Source organism: Salvelinus namaycush, chromosome 3, assembly GCF_016432855.1.
Source record: "Salvelinus namaycush isolate Seneca chromosome 3, SaNama_1.0, whole genome shotgun sequence".
Lineage (NCBI taxonomy): Eukaryota > Metazoa > Chordata > Actinopteri > Salmoniformes > Salmonidae > Salvelinus > Salvelinus namaycush.
The window spans coordinates 54,076,343-54,098,725 of record NC_052309.1 but is presented as its reverse complement, the minus strand read 5'-3'; the positions used below and the strand labels follow the sequence as shown (position 1 = coordinate 54,098,725).

The 22,383-nt window shown below is 43.2% G+C and overlaps 1 protein-coding gene across 1 annotated transcript in view; it reads right to left on the bottom strand.

Moving 5' to 3' along the window:
• The window catches only part of ankfy1 (ankyrin repeat and FYVE domain containing 1), a 42,468-nt gene extending 25,667 nt beyond the window's left edge, over positions 1 to 16,801 (bottom strand). The window contains exons 1-16 of the mRNA XM_038978781.1: positions 16,677 to 16,801; positions 13,736 to 13,952; positions 13,306 to 13,424; positions 12,870 to 13,005; positions 12,490 to 12,613; positions 7,704 to 7,853; positions 6,417 to 6,582; positions 5,919 to 6,123; positions 5,615 to 5,683; positions 5,225 to 5,430; positions 4,946 to 5,043; positions 4,520 to 4,727; positions 4,289 to 4,387; positions 3,014 to 3,167; positions 2,565 to 2,733; positions 2,180 to 2,298 (exon numbers count right to left, since the gene is read on the bottom strand). Coding sequence (XP_038834709.1) covers positions 2,180 to 2,298; positions 2,565 to 2,733; positions 3,014 to 3,167; positions 4,289 to 4,387; positions 4,520 to 4,727; positions 4,946 to 5,043; positions 5,225 to 5,430; positions 5,615 to 5,683; positions 5,919 to 6,123; positions 6,417 to 6,582; positions 7,704 to 7,853; positions 12,490 to 12,613; positions 12,870 to 13,005; positions 13,306 to 13,424; positions 13,736 to 13,952; positions 16,677 to 16,686 — 2,249 coding nt within the window. The 5' untranslated portion in view covers positions 16,687 to 16,801. The remainder of the gene's footprint in view (positions 1 to 2,179; positions 2,299 to 2,564; positions 2,734 to 3,013; positions 3,168 to 4,288; positions 4,388 to 4,519; positions 4,728 to 4,945; positions 5,044 to 5,224; positions 5,431 to 5,614; positions 5,684 to 5,918; positions 6,124 to 6,416; positions 6,583 to 7,703; positions 7,854 to 12,489; positions 12,614 to 12,869; positions 13,006 to 13,305; positions 13,425 to 13,735; positions 13,953 to 16,676) is intronic.
• Between the last annotated feature and the right edge of the window lie 5,582 nt (positions 16,802 to 22,383).

Here is a 22,383-nt window from a genome sequence, read left to right as displayed (position 1 = left end):
GAAGTGGGGCCGAATGAGAGGGGAATGAGTCAGAGGTCTGCCAGAATGCCTTGAGCTCGTGACGCTCATTCACGTGAGAGCGAGCTCTGTTCCATTGCTGTTCTGAAGACAAAGGAATTCTCCGGTTGGAACATTATTGAAGATTTATGTTAAAAACATCCTAAAGATTGATTCTATACATCGTTTGACATGTTTCTACGGACTGTAATATGACTTTGTCTGAACTTTTGCCTGGACCTGCCCGCGCGTCGTGAGTTTAGATTGTGTACTGAACGCGCGAACAAAAAGGAGGAATTTGGACATAAATTATGGACTTCATGGAACAAATCAAACATTTATTGTGGAACTGGGATTCCTGGGAGTGCATTCTGACGAAGATCATCAAATGTAAGTGAATATTTATAATGCTATTTCTGACTTATGTTGACTCCAACATTGCGGATATCTTCTTGGGTTGTGTTGGTCTCTGAGCGCCGTAATCAGATTATTGCATGGTTTGCTTTTTCCGTAAAGTTTTTTAGAAATTTGACACAGCGGTTGCATTAAGGAGAAGTATATCTTTAAAATCTGTGAATAACACTTGAATCTTTAATCAATGTTTATTATGAGTATTTCTGTGATTTGATGTGGCTCTGTGCAAATTCACGGGATATTTTGGAGGCAAAGCCAAATGTAAACTGAGGTTTTTGGATATAAATATGAACTTGATCGAACAAAACATACATGTATTGTGTAACATGTTGTCCCGGGAGTGTCATCTGATGAAGCATATGAAAGGTTAGTGATTAATTTTATCAATATTTCTGCTTTTTGTGACTCCACTCTTTGGTTGGAAAATCGCTGTATGCTTTCTGTGACTAGTTGCTGACCTAACATAATGATATGTTCTGCTTTCGCCTAAAAGCTTTTTTGAAATCGGACACTGTGGTTGGATTAACGAGAATTTTATCTTTAAAATGGTGTCCAATACTTGTATGTTTGAGAAAATTGAATTATGACATTTCTGTTGATTGAATTTGGCGCCCTGCAATTTCATTGGCGAGGGGTTCCGCTGAACCCCAGTCCTAGACAGGTTAATTGACATCATTTGAGTCAATTGGAGGTGTACCTGTGGATGTATTTCAAGGCCAACCTTCAAACTCAGTGCCTCTTTGCTTGACATCATGGGAAAATCAAAAGAAATCAGCCAAGACCAAATTGTAGACCTCCACAAGTCTGGTTCATCCTTGGGAGCAATTTCCAAACGCCTGAAGGATATCACATTCATCTGTACAAACAATAGTACGCAAGTATAAACACCATGGGACCACGCAGCCGTCATACCGCTCAGGAAGGAGAAGCGTTCTCTCCTAGAGATGAACGTACTTTGGTGCTAAAAGTGCAAATCAATCCCAGAACAACAGCAAAGGACCTTGTGAAGATGCTGGAGGAAACGGGTACAAAAGTACCTATATCCACAGTAAAACGAGTCCTATATCGAAATAACCTGAAAGGCCGCTCAGCAAGGAAGAAGCCACTGCTCCAAAACCGCCATAAAAAAGCCAGACTACGGTTTGCAACTGCACATGGGGACAAAGACTGTACTTTTTGGAGAAATGTCCTCTGGTCTGATAAAACAAAAATGGAACTGTTTGGCCATAATGACCATTGCTATGTTTTGAGGAAAAAGGGGGACGCTTGCAAGCCGAAGAACACCATCCCAACCGTGAAGCACGGTTGTGGCAGCATCATTCAGAAAATAGATGATTTGCAGTACCGATCAGAAGGTCATTACCACTAAATTAATTAATAGGGAAACTTTAGGTGTGCCGCAGAATTTTATATGCCATCAAGATGCCACAAAAAAATGTCATGTTGGAAACCACTGCTGTGTAGCTCAGTTGGTAGAGCACGGCACTTGCAATGCAAGGAATATGGGCACATTGAGGGATATTAAAAGGGCATTAAAAGGTGAGGTGCCACTCTCTCAGATATAAAAAAGCAGTTTATATATTTGCTATAAAGAGGGATGAGTATAATTTGCTGTGAGACCACAGTAAGGGCTGAGTGCAGCCACCCGTTGAGGGATGAGTGCAGTAGAAGGTGAGACGCGTCGGCAACACTCGCTCCATTATACAAATAGGTTAATTTGATCAAGAGGAATGAGTGCGTTGTGAGGGATGAGTGTGATCAGACAGACCTGCGGATGAGGAAGCAGGCGGTGACCTCGTTGTTCTCATCCACAGCCCTGTGGAGGAGGGTCTGCTGACAGCCTGAGGGACCAGAGCTCCAACTGGTGGCATCACAACCGTGTCGGACCTACAGTAGCAGAGACAAGCAGACATTCACATACCAATCCCACTCAAAACTAGGACCAGCCAGAAGTTCTCTCCTGACCTGGATGACTCCTGGCCCTACTCATGACATGCACGTTATTGACTAGAATACTTGAGGCTCTCACATACAACCATCATGGGATTACATGGTCACTTATTTACATTCATCTGTGGGCTCCCACTTCCACAACCTTCCACTTCCCCCCCCCCATCGCTTTCTCCTTTACCCCCCTCTTCCTCCAATCTCACCAGTGTTGACGCGATGTCCTCGAGACCGTTCTCCAGGGCCAGCCACAGAGGGGGGTGTCCCCTCTCGTCCACCACGGACATGTCGGCCCCCCGTGTGCAGATGGCGTCCACCACCAGGGGGAGTTGGTTACTGATGGCCAGCTGCAGCGCCGTCTCACCCTCCTGGGTTCTGCAGGGAGAGAGACACAGTGTTTAAAAACATTTTAATTTTTTTTACACCTACTTACATAAACACCTCACAGGGATACTCAGCCGATGTGTAAAACTACAGATCATATCACCTATGGCTTGTCCTTCCATACATCTTTGCATTGTTGTATAAAATGGGAGACTGCTCCACAGTTTCTTTATGATACATTATCTGACTTTTAAAATTCCCCTCGAGGGGAAATAAAGAACTGAGAAATGCATCTGCTGGTTTATGAAGCTCCTGATCTGAGTCCTCCTACTTGACATTGATGTCAGCCTGGTGCTCCAGGAGGAACAGGGCACTCTTGCTGTCCTGTCTGCGGATGGCCATGTGCAGTAGGGTCTGACCGTTGGACATGGTGTCGTTGATGGACGCCCCAGAGCCCAGGAGTTGGGCTGCTATGGTGTGCATACCTGAGACAGACGAGAGGACACAGACATACTGAAAGCTGTGGATCCCGAATGGCAGTGAGGTTCAACACATGATCTGATGCAGATCATTGTTCCGTGAGACCAAACTACCCTTTTAAAATCCTATTTAAAATCCTCCACTGTTAATTTGTTCTGTATCTTGATCTAAGAGGGGGAAAAGTCCAAAAGGAGCAGGTGCAAAGCACAGGCAAAGCAGTGGAGCACACGGCAGGATCCAGAACTTAATCTGGGATAATCTGTAAAGGGAACTACTGCTCGACTCCAGCGTGGACTACGTCTATAGCAGCGGTTCCCAACCTTCTCCTTTCCGGGGACCACCAAATTAGTCAAAAGCTTGAGGACCACCATTTGCAGAGTCGAAAATCATTTTAACAAAATCTCTTGGCGGTCAAATTTAGTTTAATTTAGCAGTGAAAGGCCTATTATTAACAATTTTCATTGTGATAAGTAAATGTAAAAATTGCTTAAAATACTATAGGAAGTATTAAAAGTAATTAGGAAGAAAACAAATCTATATTTTATTTACGTTTAAAATGTGCGGACCCACAGGTTGAAAACCACTGGTCTATGGACTATGTTTTAGGTTGGACTATCATGACTAAAAACGTTTGGCTGCACATACCTCCTCTGTCTCGCTATCCATGGCATGCGAGACTGGAAAAGGAGGAGGAAGTGTGAAGGTGTGAGCCCTACAAGGACATGAAACTACTCCGTTTTTAAAGTGATACGCCGCAATTCTGGCAATTAAGTCATCTTTCTACTTACTCAGTCAGATGAACTGGTGGAGTACCCGTAGTCTTCCAATGACTAGAAGTCCACAGGTACATTAGCATATGCTAGCGTACCTGTAGAGTTTGAGTCATTGCGCTTACGCTTGTTAAACATTGGCTCACAAAATGACCTCGAATTTCTTTCATACTGCACGCAGAGAGATAAAAATCATGTCCACAAGTTAATCTGACTCTGGTTATGTAGACAAAGGCCATAATCTCACAGTATCCCTTTAAAAGCATTTGAAATTGATAGAGCGTCGGCAGGCTCTTTCACACTGACGTAGCTACCCATCTGATGAGTGTAGCGTTTTTGTTGTTGGTGAAGCCTACCTGTCCAAAGGGCTAGGCCCAACACCGTCTGGTCCATGGAGTCTTTGAGGCTGAAGTCTGGGATGATCTGCAGGTTGTTGGTGGCGTGAAGAGCATTGGCTGGAAACACCAGGAAATGAAATTGTCGGTATGCAGGTAACAATTCCAATTTTCCCTCTGGGTGTCAATCATGTTCATTCATCTCCCTGGGCTGCTTGACATGGAGATGCTGCCCACTGTCCACTAACCTACCTTTCTGCTCTAGGATGACTGACACCACGTCGGGGTGGTTGTGTATGATGGCCATGTGGAGCGGGCTCTGCAGGGACACCCCCTGGGCCAGGGCCTCGTCGGGGAGGGCCTTCTGCGTCTGCAGGTTAGGGTTAGCCCCTTGATGGAGAAGCTCTGCCGTCAGGCCAGCCAGACCACAGCGGCACGCCGTGTGGAGAGGGGTCTCACCCTATGGGGGAGGAGAGGAGACACACAGAGTCAGACATACAAACAGACAGAATGGAAAGGGGGGGGGGGGGTTGGTTAGATTGTATGAGGCAGTAGTTTGTGATGCAGTGCAGTATAACTTGTGATTCACTATTGCACTGTAGTGTCTGAAGTAGTAATGTGTGATGAACTGGCAGAGGTGTGATGTTTCATGTGATCCTGCAGTACATCATTACATACCCATTTGTTGGCATGGTTGACCTTTGCCCCATGTGTGGCCAGGAAGAGGGCAGCAGCCTCACTGCCTACACCCGTTGCCCTCTGCATGAGACAGTTCTCTGAGGAGGAATGGAGGGAGGGAATAAGTGAGAAAGAGGAAAAGAAAGTAAGATTCAAAAACATAAGTGCACTGATTTCCGCATTGTTTAATAATTTTATTGCATCATATTCATCAAAGTTACAAATCATACATAAACATGTATACATTTTAGCATGTTCCCTTCAAATCAGACATTTTACCTGTGGCTGTGTCTGGTGCATCTGGGTTACTGCCTCTCCGGATGAGCTGGGCAGCAAAGCTGTTTTCATCAAACAGTGTTCCATTCTCCACCACCGGAGCATCGTCCTCAAAGGGGTTAACGTTGGCGTCAGAGGACACGGTGATGTACTGCAGGGCCAGCCACAGAGCTGTGCTCCCCTCATGGTCCTTCAGCTCCAGGTCCAGCCTCGGGAGAGAGGCACAGGAGGGAAGTGAGGAGAAAAGAGCAGAGGAGAGAGGGGGGGACGAGTGGAAAGATGACAGTATTACACCAGGAAATAGAGGCTACTCCTCAGGCTGTTTTCAATAAGGTCAATGGGGAGTAGGACCCAGGTCATTGGTTTAGTAAATGGTTTTCTGTTTTAACTCACTGTTTACACTGTAGGAGCTGGTTGAACACAAGCTCATTCCCCGACACCACCGCTTCTTGTAGAGGAGTTCTGGGAAACAAAAAACGTATAAAGTCACAGTATAGGGATCATGACAAAAATACGTCATGTAACACAAACAGATCAAAGTATTGGAAGCAGTGGCAGATTTTCTCTATAAAGTTCAGATGCTGATTTGAAGTCAGAACAATCAGTCGAAACATCAACTCTCATTTGAATAGACCGTTGCTATATCACACCAGATGGGCTCGATGGATCAGAGGGATTGCCATATAGTATTACCCACCTTCCCTTGCTGTTCTGCATGTTGGGGTTGGCCCCTGTCTTGAGCAGGGCCTCTGCGATGCGGGCCATGCCACTCATCACCTCCCCAGAGTGCTTCTTGGGGCTAAAGGAACACACCAGGTGCAGGGGGGTCTCTACCGCCCCGACCGTGGCCGCGTTCACCTGGGCCAAGTGGCGGATCAGGAAGGTGGAGGCAAACTCATCACCTGCGGGGGCGGAGGGAGAGAAGGGGCCAGGGGAATCATGATCTGTCTCTCCATTCTCCACACTTTTCCATTCCATGACTGGCTGTGTGCAGGTGCTGTAGTAGTGCGCACATCAGGAGACGTGTGGAGAATTAGGACACACAATGGGGTGTGTGTTAACCCTTAATATTCAACACGGTTCATCTCTAGCCCAGCATTGAGCTTACATAGGGAGGGCTGTGTTGTTGTGGATAATGCAATGTGCCTGAAGCCATATAGTACGTACTGTAGAGAGAATGTGCAGCACCCCCTACCTCTTTGGATGGCTTTGTGAAGGAGGCTCCAGCCACTCTGGTCCACCATGTCCACGTCTGCTTTGTTGTTGACCAGCGTGGTGGCAATACTCTCCAGTTTACGAGACAGAGCCAGGTCCAGGGCCAAGTCGCCATTGTTGTCCAGTTCATTCAGCTTCCCAGGCAACTGCAGATGTGGAGAATACAAGATGTATATAAAGAAGGGAAAAAAAGGTATAGTTGGCTTCTCAACACTGGTCTGTAAACTGATCCTTTATCAGCACTCCAACAGACTCCTGATATACCCAATTCATCTTTAAGCGCCATGTTCCAAATTTCTGTAACGCAAGAATCAAGGCTTTTATATTTTTTTCCATTTTTGTCTCTTCTTCACTCCTTCCCACTTGCACAGACACTAAGCTCCTCCCCCTGCCACTCGACAACGACAAAATATTACTTATTTCTCTCTGACAACAAGCAGTTTCAACTCGCATTTGAGTTTTGGTCCAACAGAAATTCGGTTGATTCCCTTACCCTTTTTTGTCTCAACTTCCAAAATTTAGCACAGAGCAGACCCTACTAAAACGGGACTATTGATGATTGTGGAAAATGACGCTCAGTTTGTCACACATTGCTATCAGCATAAAATGTATTTATATAAGGAATTGACATAGCAACTAGAGAAATGCTTATCTTCTTATCCAGATAGGGCACTTGATTTCAACATCGTAAACAAAGTGAACAGGCTGTTGTTCTAACAGTTGGAGGTTGGAGACAGACAGGAGGGTGTATTACGATTAAACTATTCTACCTTATTAGCAAGCAAATAGATCCTAGTTGGCTAAACTTTAAATATAAAGATTAGCTGGCTACTGACTAGCATGTGGGCTTGTGCTTGAGAGATTGTTTATGGTCATTATTAGTGAATGTGCATTATGCATGGTTCTGGTAAAAAAAAAAATACAAAAAGGGCATTTTCATAGACAGACTTGAAAGCCAGATCAGTGACTATTGAAAAAAAAATGTTAAACTGTTAAACTATTTTGATAAAATAATGTCATTATTAGTGGGTCTTATGGTTGCGCAAGGCTTATATTTAGCCTAGATGTATTTCTTACAAGGCCTAAATTCATTAGAATATCCCTAACTGTTTGAAATAAAGTGTATTGACCTTTAAATTGCGGGGCGGGGTATGATTTTTAGGCGATATCGCCCAGCCCTAATACAGGCCCTGCTCCAGCTGAGATGACAGCATATTGGTCTTCAGTGAAATTACTTCTCAGAGGAAAACCTGTGAAGCTATCTCACCTGCGAGTCCATCTCAATGAGGTAGAGGAAGACCACGTCTTCCCTCTCAACTTTGATGGCTTTGTGAAGAGGGAAATTTGTTTTAGACTTGATCATCTTGAAGAGCAGCGGAGCACTCATAGTGCTGAAGTCCTCTTTCCGCAGGTCATCCTGTTGAGACAAAGATAGGAGTTTATTAAAAAAAAATATTAAAAAAGCTCTGTCATCTGGGTCCTAGAAATATCATTACTAGAACAGACATTCCCATACTCCTTACAGGAGTCAGTCAGCTGAAGAAAGACGAAAAGTAATTTCCTCTGTTCTAGTCATTTACAAAAACTTGAGAATCACAGGGATCTGGCCGCTGAGCACGGGATTAATGAGGTGATAAGACGATGGGCTCCTTGACACGCAGAGATATAACTCAGGTATGGGCTCAGGACTTAAAATACATGGGATACACCCCACAGACTGGACACAAGGAGACAGTACAGATGACCAGTTGCAGTGTTTCCCCTACAATTTTATTCAGCAGCTGGTGTGGTCAAACATTTTTTTTTGAATCTGTCCTTTTAGACAAAATGTTGCTGTTTAAAAGCAAATGTTCTGTTCTACACATTTTGCCATGGGCAGAGAAAAGTACAGTTTTAAAGCAGGTTTCCTGCAATTCTACACATTTTGCCATGGGCAGAGAAAAGTACAGTTTTAAAGCAGGTTTCCTGCAATTCTACACATTTTGTCATGGGGCTGAGAGAAGAAATTGCAGTTTCAAAGCTAATTTCCTGTAATGCGACATTTTGCCATTGCTTATGCCGTGTTCTTATGCTATCGGAGTGACTTAAAAACACAACAACAAAATCCATGGCCCATGGAATTTTAGATTCTCCCTGACTGTCTAGTTTATTTTGGTGATTATTAGTGCTCAAATATGATATTATTTACAAACATATTGATCCATTATCTTTTCTACATACTGCCTATCCTGGTTTCAGTCATTTAAGTTGACACTGACAGCAATTTAACATGCCGAAAATTGTAAAAAAAAATATATATATATATACACTGCTCAAAAAAATAAAGGGAACATTTAAACAACACAATGTAACTCCAAGTCAATCACACTTCTGTGAAATCAAACTGTCCACTTAGGAAGCAACACTGATTGACAATAAATTTCACATGCTGTTGTGCAAATGGAATAGACAAAAGGTGGAAATTATAGGCAATTAGCAAGACACCCCCAATAAAGGAATGGTTCTGCAGGTGGTGACCACAGACCACTTCTCAGTTCCTATGCTTCCTGGCTGATGTTTTGGTCACTTTTGAATGCTGGCGGTGCTTTCACTCTAGTGGTAGCATGAGACGGAGTCTACAACCCACACAAGTGGCTCAGGTAGTGCAGTTCATCCAGGATGGCACATCAATGCGAGCTGTGGCAAAAAGTTTTGCTGTGTCTGTCAGCGTAGTGTCCAGAGCATGGGAGGCGCTACCAGGAGACAGGCCAGTACATCAGGAGACGTGGAGGAGGCCGTAGGAGGGCAACAACCCAGCAGCAGGACCGCTACCTCTGCCTTTGTGCAAGGAGGTGCACTGCCAGAGCCCTGCAAAATGACCTCCAGCAGGCCGCACTGCTTCTTGACACAATGTCCGCTTAACCCGGAAGCCAGCCGCATCATTGTGTCGGAGGAAAAACCATACAACTGGCGACCGTGTCAGCGTGCATGCGCCTGGCCCGCCACAGGGGTCGCAAGAGCGCAATGGGACATCCCGGCCGGCCCAACCCTCCACTAACTCGGACGACGCTGGGCCAATTGTGCGCCGCCTCATGGGTCTCCCGGTCGCGGCCGGCTGCGTCACAGCCTGGAATCTAACCAGGTTCTGTAGTAACTCAGGAGGCCCTGTGAGCCCCAACTATGACTGAATGGCCAGGGATTCCCATGACCCAGTCTGCCTGAAGTGGTACAACTTTCTTCTCGCATTTCGACCAAACATGCATGGCGGTGAACAGTGTACTGCCGCCACCACCAGGCCTTTCTTCTCTTGACGTCAAAGCCGCAATGTACAGTCGTGGCCAAAAGTTTTGAATGACACAAATATTAATTTTCACTAAGTCTGCTGCCTCAGTTTGTATGATGGCAATTTGCATATACTCCAGAATGTTATGAAGAGTGATCAGATGAATTGCAATTAATTACAAAGTCCCTCTTTGCCATGCAAATGAACTGAATCCCCCAAAAACATATCCACTGCATTTCAGCCCTGCCACAAAAGGACCAGCTGACATCATGTCAGTGATTCTGTCGTTAACACAGGTGTGAGTGTTGATGAGGACAAGGCTGGAGATCACTCTGTCATGCTGATTGAGTTCGAATACAGACTGGAAGCTTCAAAAGAAGGGTGGTGCTTGGAATCATTGTTCTTCCTCTGTCAATCATGGTTACCTGCAATTAAACACGTGCAGTCATCATTGCTTTGCACAAAAAGGGCTTCACAGGCAAGGATATTGCTGCCAGTAAGATTGCACCTAAATCAACCATTTATCGGCTCATCAAGAACGTCAAGGAGAGCGGTTCATTTGTTGTGAAGAAGGCTTCAGGGCGCCCAAGAAAGTCCAGCAAGCGCCAGGACCGTCTCCTAAAGTTGATTCAGCTGTGGGATCGGGTCACCACCAGTACAGAGCTTGCTCAGGAATGGCAGCAGGCAGGTGTGAGTGCATCTGCACGCACAGTGAGGCGAAGACTTTTGGAGGATGGCCTGGTGTCAAGAAGGGCAGCAAAGAAGCCACTTCTCTCCAGGAAAAACATCAGGGACAGACTGATATTCTGCAAAAGGTACAGGAATTGGACTGCTGAGGATTGGGGTAAAGTCATTTTCTCTGAATCCCCTTTCCGATTGTTTGGGGCATCCGGTTAAAAGCTTGTCCGGAGAAGACAAGTTGAGCGCTACCATCAGTCCTGTGTCATGCCAACAGTAAAGCATCCTGAGACCATTCATGTGTGGGTTTGCTTCTCAGCCAAGGGAGTGGGCTCACTCACAATTTTGCCTAAGCCATGAATAAAGAATGGTACCAACACATCCTCCGAGATCAACTTCTCCCAACCATCCAGGAACAGTTTGGTGACGAACAATGCCTTTTCCAGCATGATGCAGCACCTTGCCATAAGGCAAAAGTGATAACGGGGGTCGTGTTTCGGATGACGCACGGCTCACGACCTTCCCCAAGTCCGTACGGGAGTTTCAGCGATGGGACAAGACTAACTACCAATTGGATACCACGAAATCGTGGAGAGAAAAAATATATATAAAATGTTTGGCCTCAAACGATTATGACGGCTTCCAATAGTGGAAGAGTGGATTCCCCATGAAGCTGTAGGCTCCAAGTCCACTGACACCAATGGTGTTACAGCACCACGGGGTGGCTTCAGTGATGGAGCTGAATCGGTTAAGTAGGTACTGAAGTGCCCAAAGAGTTGTCATGTTACTACTAGATGATAAAAAAGGACTTGGCACTTGATCATGCAAAATTAACTGGCCCACTAACACGGATCCAGCATGGTGTTTGCTGATAGAAAGCTAGCTACATCAGAATATTGCACGTTTTGCAGAAAATAATGGTCAAATACCAATCGGATCAATGTCATTGTTCATGTCTTTACTTTTGCTGAACTGCCTGGTCATTATTGGCCGATATAACATGCAGGATATCATGGAAGGCAATGTTTGTGTCAGTAATTATCCCTGGATTTACTACTGCTAGTAGTAGCACTCAGTTTGGCATGTGGCTAGATATACCTACCATCGGCCAACTACAGAGTTTTAGCCTGTTTGGTTATAGACATTTAATTTGTCTACTATGATGGTAAAGGTTTATCTTGATTTTCTGTAACAGTACAATAAACACTGATGTGCTGAACTGCTAATAAGTGATGTGTTTCCAGGCTGCTAGTGGTTATTAGCTAGTAGGGGGTAAGCCAACAGGGGTGGGAAAGGGTCTATGCTAAAAGCCTGCGCGCTGTGTAAGATTTTTTTCCCCCGATACAGAATAATGAAATTAGAGGATATGGTCAGATGATACATTTATATTTATTTTTGCAAAAACAATAGGACTCGTTCTTTACCGTCTTATGTGGACAGTGGTTTGCGTCACTCCTGCTTGCGTATTGCTCCTCTTTACGTCACTTTTCCAAACTATTTTCCGACGTGACTTCGGTCAAATTCACATAAAATATAAGTTTTTCCCAAAATACAATTGTCAGGTGATATGTCACATTGGGACTTTTAGTTTGAAGGATTAAACAAATTAGAATGTTTAACAGCAACCTAATCCTGCAATCTTCCCTTTAAAGGTGTTTTGAAACAGAGTTTTAGATGAGGTTAGGAGAGTTAAGTATGTAACAGATCATCCAGGTGGGAGCTAGAGAATAATAACATGGTCCCGTGTGGCTCAGTTGGTAGAGCATGGCGCTTGCAACGCCAGGGTTGTGGGTTCGATTCCCACGGGGGACCAGTACAAAAAAAAAAGTATGAATGTATGTACTTGTAAGTCGCTCTGGATAAGAGCGTCTGCTAAATGACTTAAATGTAAATGTAAATGTAATAATCAATAGCACTGTAAATTGAGATCACAGTATAGTGATGCATGATCAGGCCGAGCACTTCGGGACATCATCTGAGAGATTAAATGGATTGTGTATTGATTCAAGCCCCTTCAATCCCAGGACTGACTTTCCAATGAACCCGGAGACAGTCTTGTCCAGTTGGATAGTCAGTTGAACATTTAACAGTCAGTTGGACAGTGGAGACTCACCCAGTGGCTGGTGATAATCTCTCCACAGTAGTTCATGAGTGTTATGGCGTCCAGCTCCTCAGCAGTCTGGTAGAACCGGATACAGTTCCTCACATTCACAGATGACATCACCCCTTTCTCACACCTGTTCCAAGAGAACAAAAGCAATGTTTGAGAACACTGATGTCAATTGGAAATATTGGACAATGCATTTATAGCTGCCCAAGAAGGAAAAACACAAAGAGCACATGTGCCCTTAGGCAGTAAACCACGAGTAACACCATTTGGCTTTAGAACAACTTCCAACCCCCAGAGTGTGTGCACGTGTGAATGAGATGACAGTCAGTGACTAAGCAGAATTAATGCTCTCAAACACAGCCAATCTTTCAACCCCTGCCTACCTCTCTCGGAGCAGCTGCAGCTGGAAGCGGTTGGCCAGCTTCATCAGGTCGATGAGGAAGGCATCGTTCTCACTGAGCTCCAGATCGTCTGTGTAGGCCCAGCGCAACATCGCCATGGCAACCTCCGGCTTGGCATCTGGAACACCCAGCATGGGAGAAACGGTGTTAACTACCCAGAGTGGAATGAAAGATAACGTCACTGAACTAAAGCTACACTATGAATTAACTGCTTTTAATGCAGTTGTTGGAAGGAACAGTTTGTGGTGCATTTTCCCAAAACTGTGAACACAATGGACTCGAGGGTGGAGACTTCGTTTTTGCGCAGCAAGTTCATGGCGTAGCAACCCAAATGAATGCGAGATTTTACTTCTGGGTTTACTGAGATTACATTCTGGGTTATAGTGACGTGAGTGTGACAGCAGTGAGGGTAGCTCACCAGACAGGTCCAGTTTGGAGGTTGAGGCCAGGTTAGCCAGGCTCCAGGCATCACTGCGAGCAGCCAGGACAAACTTGTGAGCGTTGAGCGTTGTCTCTCCAACCATCACCTTCAGATCACTACAAACGTGAAAACAACCACAACATAAGTGCTAAAGAATATATGTTCATAGCTAGCTTAAGTATTGCATCATTTCTCGGGATTTCTGTAGATAGCTGTGAATCAGAAAATCTAAGACCGGCTTGGTATAATCGATGCGATTTTGAACAATGATATCACATCATGTGCAATTATTTTCTTGTTTTTGGCTTTCCACCTCAAGAAAACAAAGGAGCATTGATAAACGCAGGTCCTCTTACCAGGTGTTACCATGGCAGTATGTCGCTGCATACATCACAAACTACATGCCCCAAGACACACCTCCCCTCACCTGTACTGGTCCTGCTGGTAGAGCTCGGCCACGATCTCCAGCAGGCGGCTGATGAAGGTGTCTTCTGACCCGGCTACGGAGGCCTTGGTGGAGCCCTGGACAGAGGCCCGAGCAGCCAGCACGGCACAGCGCCTCTCTGTGTCAGCCAGCTTCTGCTGCATCTTCACATACTCCTGCCTCAGCAGGGCTAGGTGCTTCTGCAGCTTGGCCACCTCCTCTGTCACAGAGAGAGTAAAGAGATAAAGGAGGGGAAGAGAATAAGAAAGCTGCTTAAAAGCAAGGTTGCATTGAGCACATTCTGTCTCAAAATGCTTTGTGTTGTTTAATAACCAGTTAAGGAAATTAAGACAAATAGGAATTGTTGTACAACCAAACAGCACATTAAAAAAAACAGTCTCATTAGCTAGGTTTCCATCCAATTGGCAACAGATTTTCATGAGAATATTCTAAATCTGCATAAAGAAAATATGCACATTTTCCCACAAGTGGTATGTTTCCAACAAACTGACTTGTTGAGGATAAAAATCAGTGTGTGATGACATAGTGTACACAAAATGTACTTTTTCGCTTAAGTGTTCATGTACTGAATAAAAATCTAATGTTGAAAGGGTTTCCATCACATTTTTTAACTCTACCGATAGTTGTCACAAACTGTTGCGTTAAATAGCAGTGTGCATACTCTGGTACTGGCATGTGCGCTCCAGCTAACAGCTTGCAGATACAGTGTGGGTAGACTCCACAGGTAGGTTAGCCGACATAATGAAATTATGGAGAATATTTGTATTTGTCAAACGGCAGTCAAGCGTCGATCATCAAGTTACTAGAATAAGACCAACATTTATTTGAAAGGAGCATCAAGTTAATACCGTGCACTTTCGCCACCATGTGAAGTTCATCATCACTTATTTCATCTGTAGCCCAATAATTCGATGTGATGGTTATTATATAAATATTTGTGCATAAAGGAGTTTCCGTCACCATTTCTCCCATAATACATTTTACAGACACAAAAATATCCCACCATGTCAAACGAACAAATTATCTGTCGGCATTTATAAAACTTGTACCAAAACTTCCTGTTTCCATCATAGCGGTTGTGATTTATTTTATTTATATGGTATGACATTACTCACATAAAAACTGGATGGATACGTGGTTATTTTCTCTTGCCAAAGTATCCCTAATTGAGGTTGTATTGTTTAAAGAAGACCTAGTATTTTGCAAGGCAGCTTCCTGTCTGGATATAGGCTATGGATGTTTCACATTAGGGTTTAGTACACGTCTGAGCCCACTCAGCCCAGAATTGCACTTAACTTCCCTCTCCCATTTCCTTCCCCTTTCTCCCTAAATTTAAGTGGAGACAGAATGCTGAGGCGGCACATAACTTTGCTCTCCCTCGGGTCAGAGTGTAAGGCTAACACTAGCTTGCTGGCTATAGTCATGGATAAGGCGGTACCAACTGATCAACGACCACAGGAAAGGTTCACTGATGTAAAAGTAAGATAGGCTGAGCTGTTGAACAAAAAAACTGTTCAGAGCCACAATCTAAATGCATGCTTTACCCCAGTGCCACTCATACCTGTCACACTTCATTCATAATATTCCTTTCATTTTGAAAAGAGAGGATGCATGTTTTAAGCTTGTTACCTTCAACTCAGCATTTACGGGCATCATTAGAATAAACTTTATAGGGACAATAAAACTACAGCCTTATCCAACTGTACGCATCACTTGGGACTACAAGTGAGTGACAAGCTTATGAAATCTAACGTTTGCTAGTAAAAAATGATTGGCTGGCTTAGCATGAAAAAAGGGAAAGACTTAAAATCAATCCATGCAAGTTTTAGGCAGCACAAACACTAACTTAGCTGAGTTTACTCAACTCCACGACGTGCTAGAGCTACACAAACACCTGCTGGTGTAGCGTTATAATTGTCACAGAGTAGTTAGTTAGCATGTACTATAGGCATACTGTATATGCACTCTTCGAGGAGGCTGCCACACAGTTGAATGAGCAAAAAAATAAATAAACTGGCGGTAGTCACATTATTCAAAACATTTTCACTGTAACGTTACTGACAGCGCTGTGTCAAATCGGGTAAATTTGTTGCCGAATCGAGTTACATTTATCTTCAGTCGAGATTAATTACCATCTATCCCACAAACTCATACAATCTAGGCAGCTATACTTTTAGCTCACTAGCTACAATAAAAAGAAAAGCGTTCAATAATGTAACACCAAATTGAGCAACTCAAGTTAAGTAGCCAACTAGCTAACGTTAGCTACATTTGAACGTTATTCTCGACATGAATTGACTCTGTGTGGGGGTCGAGTTGTACAGTTAGTTTTAACTACAATATCGACAAAAAACTAAACGTAATAAGTGTATAATCACTTCCCTTCGCCTTATGCGTTAGAAAATTCGGCTTTCTTTAGATATACCAATCCAGTTAATTGTGTTCAAACACCCCGCGAATTACTAGCTTCACAAGTATTGCTGGCAAGATGCTATCTCCGCCCAAACCACACCATCAACACCTTACCAGCTAGCTAGGGTTTCCACTAGATAGCACAGGCACTAAGTTAAAATTGGCTATATCGTAACAAATCATGAAAAATAAACGTAACTTTTTGGTCTTAATTCAAGGTTATGGTTAACAGTGTGGTTAATGTTACATTTCAAATAGTATGTTAAGAAGATACATTGTAGAAATGGGCGGGGTGTACGACTTTGTGGCTGTAGTAACTAGTTGCGACCCCTAGCTAGCTGCAAATTTAAATTAGCCGCTAAATGCACTAGAAAAATAGACAGTCGTTTATTTTTTTTAAACAGTGCAAATCCCCATTAAATCAAATATCGTATAGTCATTCAGCTATTCCTGTAATACATTTAATCCGCATCTAGCTATCTAATAAAGAAGGGCGTAAAAATACATATACCTTCCGCCATGTTGGTTCTGTTGCTTTTGGTTTGCTAGCGTTTTCTTCTTCTTTGGTATAATTGCGATTGCAACAGGAATATGTGAATTCCGCCACCTATACTGTGCGGGTGGATATTAAAGATCCGAAAGTTGGAGGGGAGAGTAAATTCTAGCTCAATATCTTCTTCATAAAATATATATTGGGAGAAATTAACAGTGAGTTGCATACACCGCCACCTACTGTAGTGGACTGTGAGGCCGGTTACTTCCTCCCTATTCATCCATTTACAGTTGAAGTCGGAAGTTTACATACACGTTAGCCAAATACATTTAAACTCTGTTTTTCACAATTCTTGACATTTAATCCTAGTAAAAATTCCCTGTCTTAGGTCAGTTAGGATCACCACTTTATATTAAGAACGTGAAATGTCCGAGTAATAGTAGAGAAATTATTTATTTCAGCTTTTATTTATTTCATTACATTACCAATGAGTCAGAAGTTTACATACACTCAATTAGTATTTGGTAGCATTGCCTTTAAATTGTTTAACTTGGGTCAAACATTTCAGGTAGCCTTCCACAAGCTTCCCACAATAAGTTGGGTGAATTTTGGCCCATTCCTCCTGACAGAGCTGGTGTAACTGAGGCAGGTTGTAGGCTTCGTTGCTCGCACATGCTTCTTCAGTTCTGCCCACAAATGTTCTATAGGCTTGAGGACAGGGCTTTGTGATGACCACTCCAATACCTTGACTTTGTTGTCCTTAAGCCATTTTGCAACAACTTTGGAAGTATGCTTGGGGTCATTGTCTATTTGGAAGACCCATTTGCGACCAAGCTTTAACTTCCTGACTGATGTCTTGAGATTTTGTTGCTTCAATATATCCACATAATTTTCTTTCCTCATGATGCCATCTATTTTGTGAAGTGCACCAGTCCCTCCTGCAGCAAAGCACCCCCACAACATGATGCTGCCACCCCCATGCTTCACAGTTGGGATGGTGTTCTTCAGCTTACAAGCATCCCCCTTTTTCCTCCAAACATAACAATGGTCATTATGGCCAAACAGCTCTATTTTTGTTTCATCAGACCAGAGGACATTTCTCCAAAAAGTACGATCTTTGTCCCTATGTGCAGTTGCAAACCGTAGTCTGGCTTTTTATGGCAGTTTTGGAGCAGTGGCTTCTTCCTTGCTGAGCGGCCTTTTAGGTTATGTCGATATAGGACTCGTTTTACTGTGGATAGAGATACTTTTGCACCTGTTTCCTCCAGCATCTTCACAAGGTCCTTTGCTGTTGTTCTGGGATTGATTTGCACTTTTTGCACAACAGTACGTTCATCTCTAGGAGACAGAACGCGTCTCCTTCTTGAGCAGTATGACAGCTGCGTGGTCCCATGGTGTTTATACTTGCGTACTATTGTTTGTACAGATGACTTGTGGAGGTCTACAATTCATTTTCTGAGGTCTTGGCTGATTTCTTTTGATTTTCCAATGATGTCAAGCAAAGAGGCACTGAGTTTGAAGGTAGACCTTGAAATACATCCACAGGTACACCTCCAATTGACTCCAATGATGTCACTTAGCCTACCAGAAGCTTCTAAAGCCATGACATCATTTTCTGGAATTTTCCAAGCTGTTTAAAGGCACAGTCAATTTAGTGTATGTAAACTTCTGACCCACTGGAATTGTCATACATATAAGTGAAATAATCTGTCTGTAAACAATTGTTGGAAAAAATACTTGTATCATGCACAAAGTAGATGTCCTAACCGACTTGCGGAAACTAGAGTTTGTTAACAAGAATTTTGTTAAAAAGAAATTTGTGGAGTGGTTGAAAAACTAGTTTTAATGACTCCAACCTAAGTGTATGTAAACTTCCCGACTTCAACTGTATACAGTTAACACACACAACCTCTTCCACTGGTACTACACAATCATTTGTCTCATGCCCTCCTGCACACTTCTCACATGTATGAATCTCCCTTCTACAAACTGCTGCAACATGACCATAAGCTTGGCACCTAAAACACTGTAATGGGTTTGGGACAAAAGCTCTCAAGGCACATACTAACTCAACTTTGCCGGGTAAAGACTGCATACAAAAATCAGCAAAACAGACAATGTCTTCTCTTTTTCACCACGATCTCTACCAGGTTTACGTCGCAGCAAACTGGGGACGTCACAGACACCGGGAATCTTCCATTTCAATTGCTCCTCCTCAACACGTAATGCCATTCCAGTTATCACTGCTTTCAACGGCGCCCTGCTCCGGAGAGCAAAGCAAGTAACAGGACTTGTCCCTAGGCACTTGGTATGAATCGCCCACTCCCTCTGGATGGTACAACCACAAAAGATCATCATGAGTTCACTTCGAGTTACTTTCACCAACTCAACAGTCCCCAACCTCTTCTCCATCGTACATGACACCACATATGGATCCTCCAGACTGCAAGGATCCATTCTCTCCAAAGGTCTCACTCCCACTTGGCCAGAATCATCGTTGTCATCATCAGGATGAGACTCAATCTCGGCGGTCTTCACCGCACCTGCCACCAGGTAATTCATCCTTACTCTTGTCAGGTTTAGTGGTAGATGTTGCTTGTTTGCACCTTTTGCTTTTATGTTTTCCTGCCATGCAGGATTCCTTTCGTTCGACTTCCTCTTCCCACCAATCCTCACTCTCGTCAGGTGTAGTGGTAGATGTTACCTTCTTCCATCTTTTAATTTTCTGTTTTCCTGCCATGCTCAAAATACTTTCATTGACCTCCACGCTCTGCCATCGCATGCGGTCTCTTTTCCCCTCTGTTCATCATTTACCTCATCGACACAGCTAAATTCCCTCTCTCAACAGCCTTCCAATGACCTAAAAAGTAAAGTACCCACATGGAGATAGAGGACTCATCTTTGTATCTCTGCCATTATAGCGTCTGTGACAGCATGGGCAGATTCATTTTGAAGAAGTCAATTTTCTTTTTCACGATTTGGCTGATCCCTCCTGATGACGTCAACAGGAGCGATCAGCCAATCAAGTTTGAAGTCCCACCCAGTTGACTACATTAACATGGTGGAAACCCTCAATGGCGCTGCCAATGCTAATATGGCCTTTTTGCCAGTAGAGGCATCAATCATTCTCCATGAGTACCCCTTCTTGCGGCACATAGAACAGGGTGGGGTCAGCTGTGGGCGGGGTCGTAGCCTGCGGGGTGATTTATTCAGCACGTACATGGGACTGACTAGCTCGTTAGCTGGCTAACATTATAGGTTTACGGAGTTACGTCTAACAATAAAAATCATTGTTTTCTAATACATTTTTGGGTTAGTAATTTATGTTGCCTGTAAATCATTTTTATGCATGTTTATGGGGATATAACATACACTTTTTTTCACAAGTAGAAGATTTTTGTTTACTCTGTTGCTATGGTAACCGGCAGCTGTCATACTCGTGTGCGTTTGTGGGTTCACCTTCAAAATAAAAGTTCCTAATTGACAGTGATGTAGACGGATACAAATAGTGGAATCATGCCATATTTGGACTAGATAATGCTAAACAAGATTGCAATGTATGGAGAACCAAATCTGCAGTAATTAGAAATGAATAAATGCACACATAAATAGATAAATAAACGGATGGATGAATGCACACATAAATATATAAATAACTATTTCAAAATTAATCCCACTTTCTTTCATTTTATTCATTTATGTTATTTCTTAATTTATTTATGTATTTATTCCTCCAATATGATAAGGCGGTGTCAAACAAATATGTGTGGGTGGTATCTAACACACCATTGGTTGATCAATGCCACATAGCGCGTTGATCGATTGCATTTGCCTGTGCTTCGTTCAGTTTGACAGAACGGTATTCAACGTTTAAATGCCATGTTTCACATAAGCACCCCCCCAAAGGCGGGGGAAATGACAGCGAGTAGTGCGGACGAAATGGAGTAAATGGAAAATGGGTTGTCATGGGACAGAGATAAAAAACGTACAGCTAATATCCTGCAATTCTACACATTTTGACTTATGCCATGAAAAATTATATCTGAGTGAGAGTGACTAACAAAATCAATGGGGGCCCCCAGGAGGTCAGGGCCCCTGGGCACATGTACTGTGTGCCCAGTCGGTATTCGGCGATGATTATTACAAGTTTAGATTGCTGGCAAGACTAGTCAAAAAATTTGTACATTTTGGGTAACTGCATACGTGGAATGTCTGAAAGTGGGTGTTGCGAAATAAGAGGATCAACATAAGTAGGTGTATGGAAACAGGTATTTGGGCAGATTGGTTGCCACTCGAGACCGTTTTGCGTGGCTGCTCACTGCTTCCTTGTAGCATTTTATCTAAGCCGGTTAGGAGAACTAACGTGGCAGGTTAGGAGAACTAACTCATCAGGTTAGGATCATTAACATGGCAGGTTGCTCTTTTGCTCCTAGCTAGGTCACCATCTGTTAAAGTGAATATAAAAAAATCTCACCTATTTGCACACAAAATAACCCGAAGCTAGTTTTAGTTTCTCATTGTCTTCCTAGGGTTACCTCGGTGGAAGACAACAATCTTTTACAGTTGGACGGTTGACCACTGAAAGCCCTGACGCCCTACACTTCAGTGAAGCACAATAGACAAAGGATATTAAGCTTTGGTTGACATTTGAGAAATGGTAGTTATAAAAATGTGCCTCTTCAATTTACCTCTTGAAATGACTTTAGGACCAACGACTGTCCGAGCCCCCCAGGAGGTATCCTATCCACCAGAACCAATGAGTTCGGATCAGTCTGATCGTCTGTGCTCCGAGTCGGAGGGAGACCATCTTGAGGTAGGCTATACCTTCCAAAAGTTTTGAAAAGTTCGTATCTCCCATTTATAATACTGCACTAATCCATCACATTTTCTCACAGTAAAGTGTAACCTGTGTGTTTGCTTGTTAAAGTCTCTGTCTCCTGCCCTGTTCCCTTTAACTCTGCTCCTGTTCTCCAGGATCTAGGGGTTCTGCCCAACACCCAGAAATGGATCCACCTGATGTCCTCCATTACCAACCACCCTCCAACTTTTCATTACATCATCTATAGCTACTGTTGTCATTATCTGCAAATATTATTTTTTTGCTCTATCATACTGGGCACATAACATGTGAGATACACAGATTAACTCAGAACAAAGAGAGCAGAAGTGCCTGGACTTTTCAGTCTCCCTCTTCAAGTGCCCCTTCCAAGACTGGCTGCCTGTTGAGAACAAGTGACAGGCAGAACCTCCCACCCACACAGCAACCACCTTCTATATTCCACACACCATAATTCAGTATTTTAGTCTATGATTGCCATGTGTGTACAAAAAAATCTGTGAAAATAAATTAATGACACAACTGTACTAAAAAATATAAACATTTATGTATTAAAATCTTAAATATTGCCAGGTTGGTTTTCACAGCTGTTTCACAAGGTGTTCAGTATTGTAAGAGGTATGGTGTCCTATGATGGTATTTATTTGTTCCACATTATTCATTGTTGTATCCTAGGATCTACAATAGATACACACATATATATATTTTCAAGGGTGTATTAATGAGCTATGCGAGATTTTTAAAAAAAACTTCATAATAGAGTACTTCTGAAATTATATTATTTCAGTGTAGATAAGGGCAGGTTAAAATAAAAACATGAGTCATACAAGCCAGTGTATGAATCAAATGGATTTGCCTATGAATGGAGTGGAAATTAGCTGACTTCGT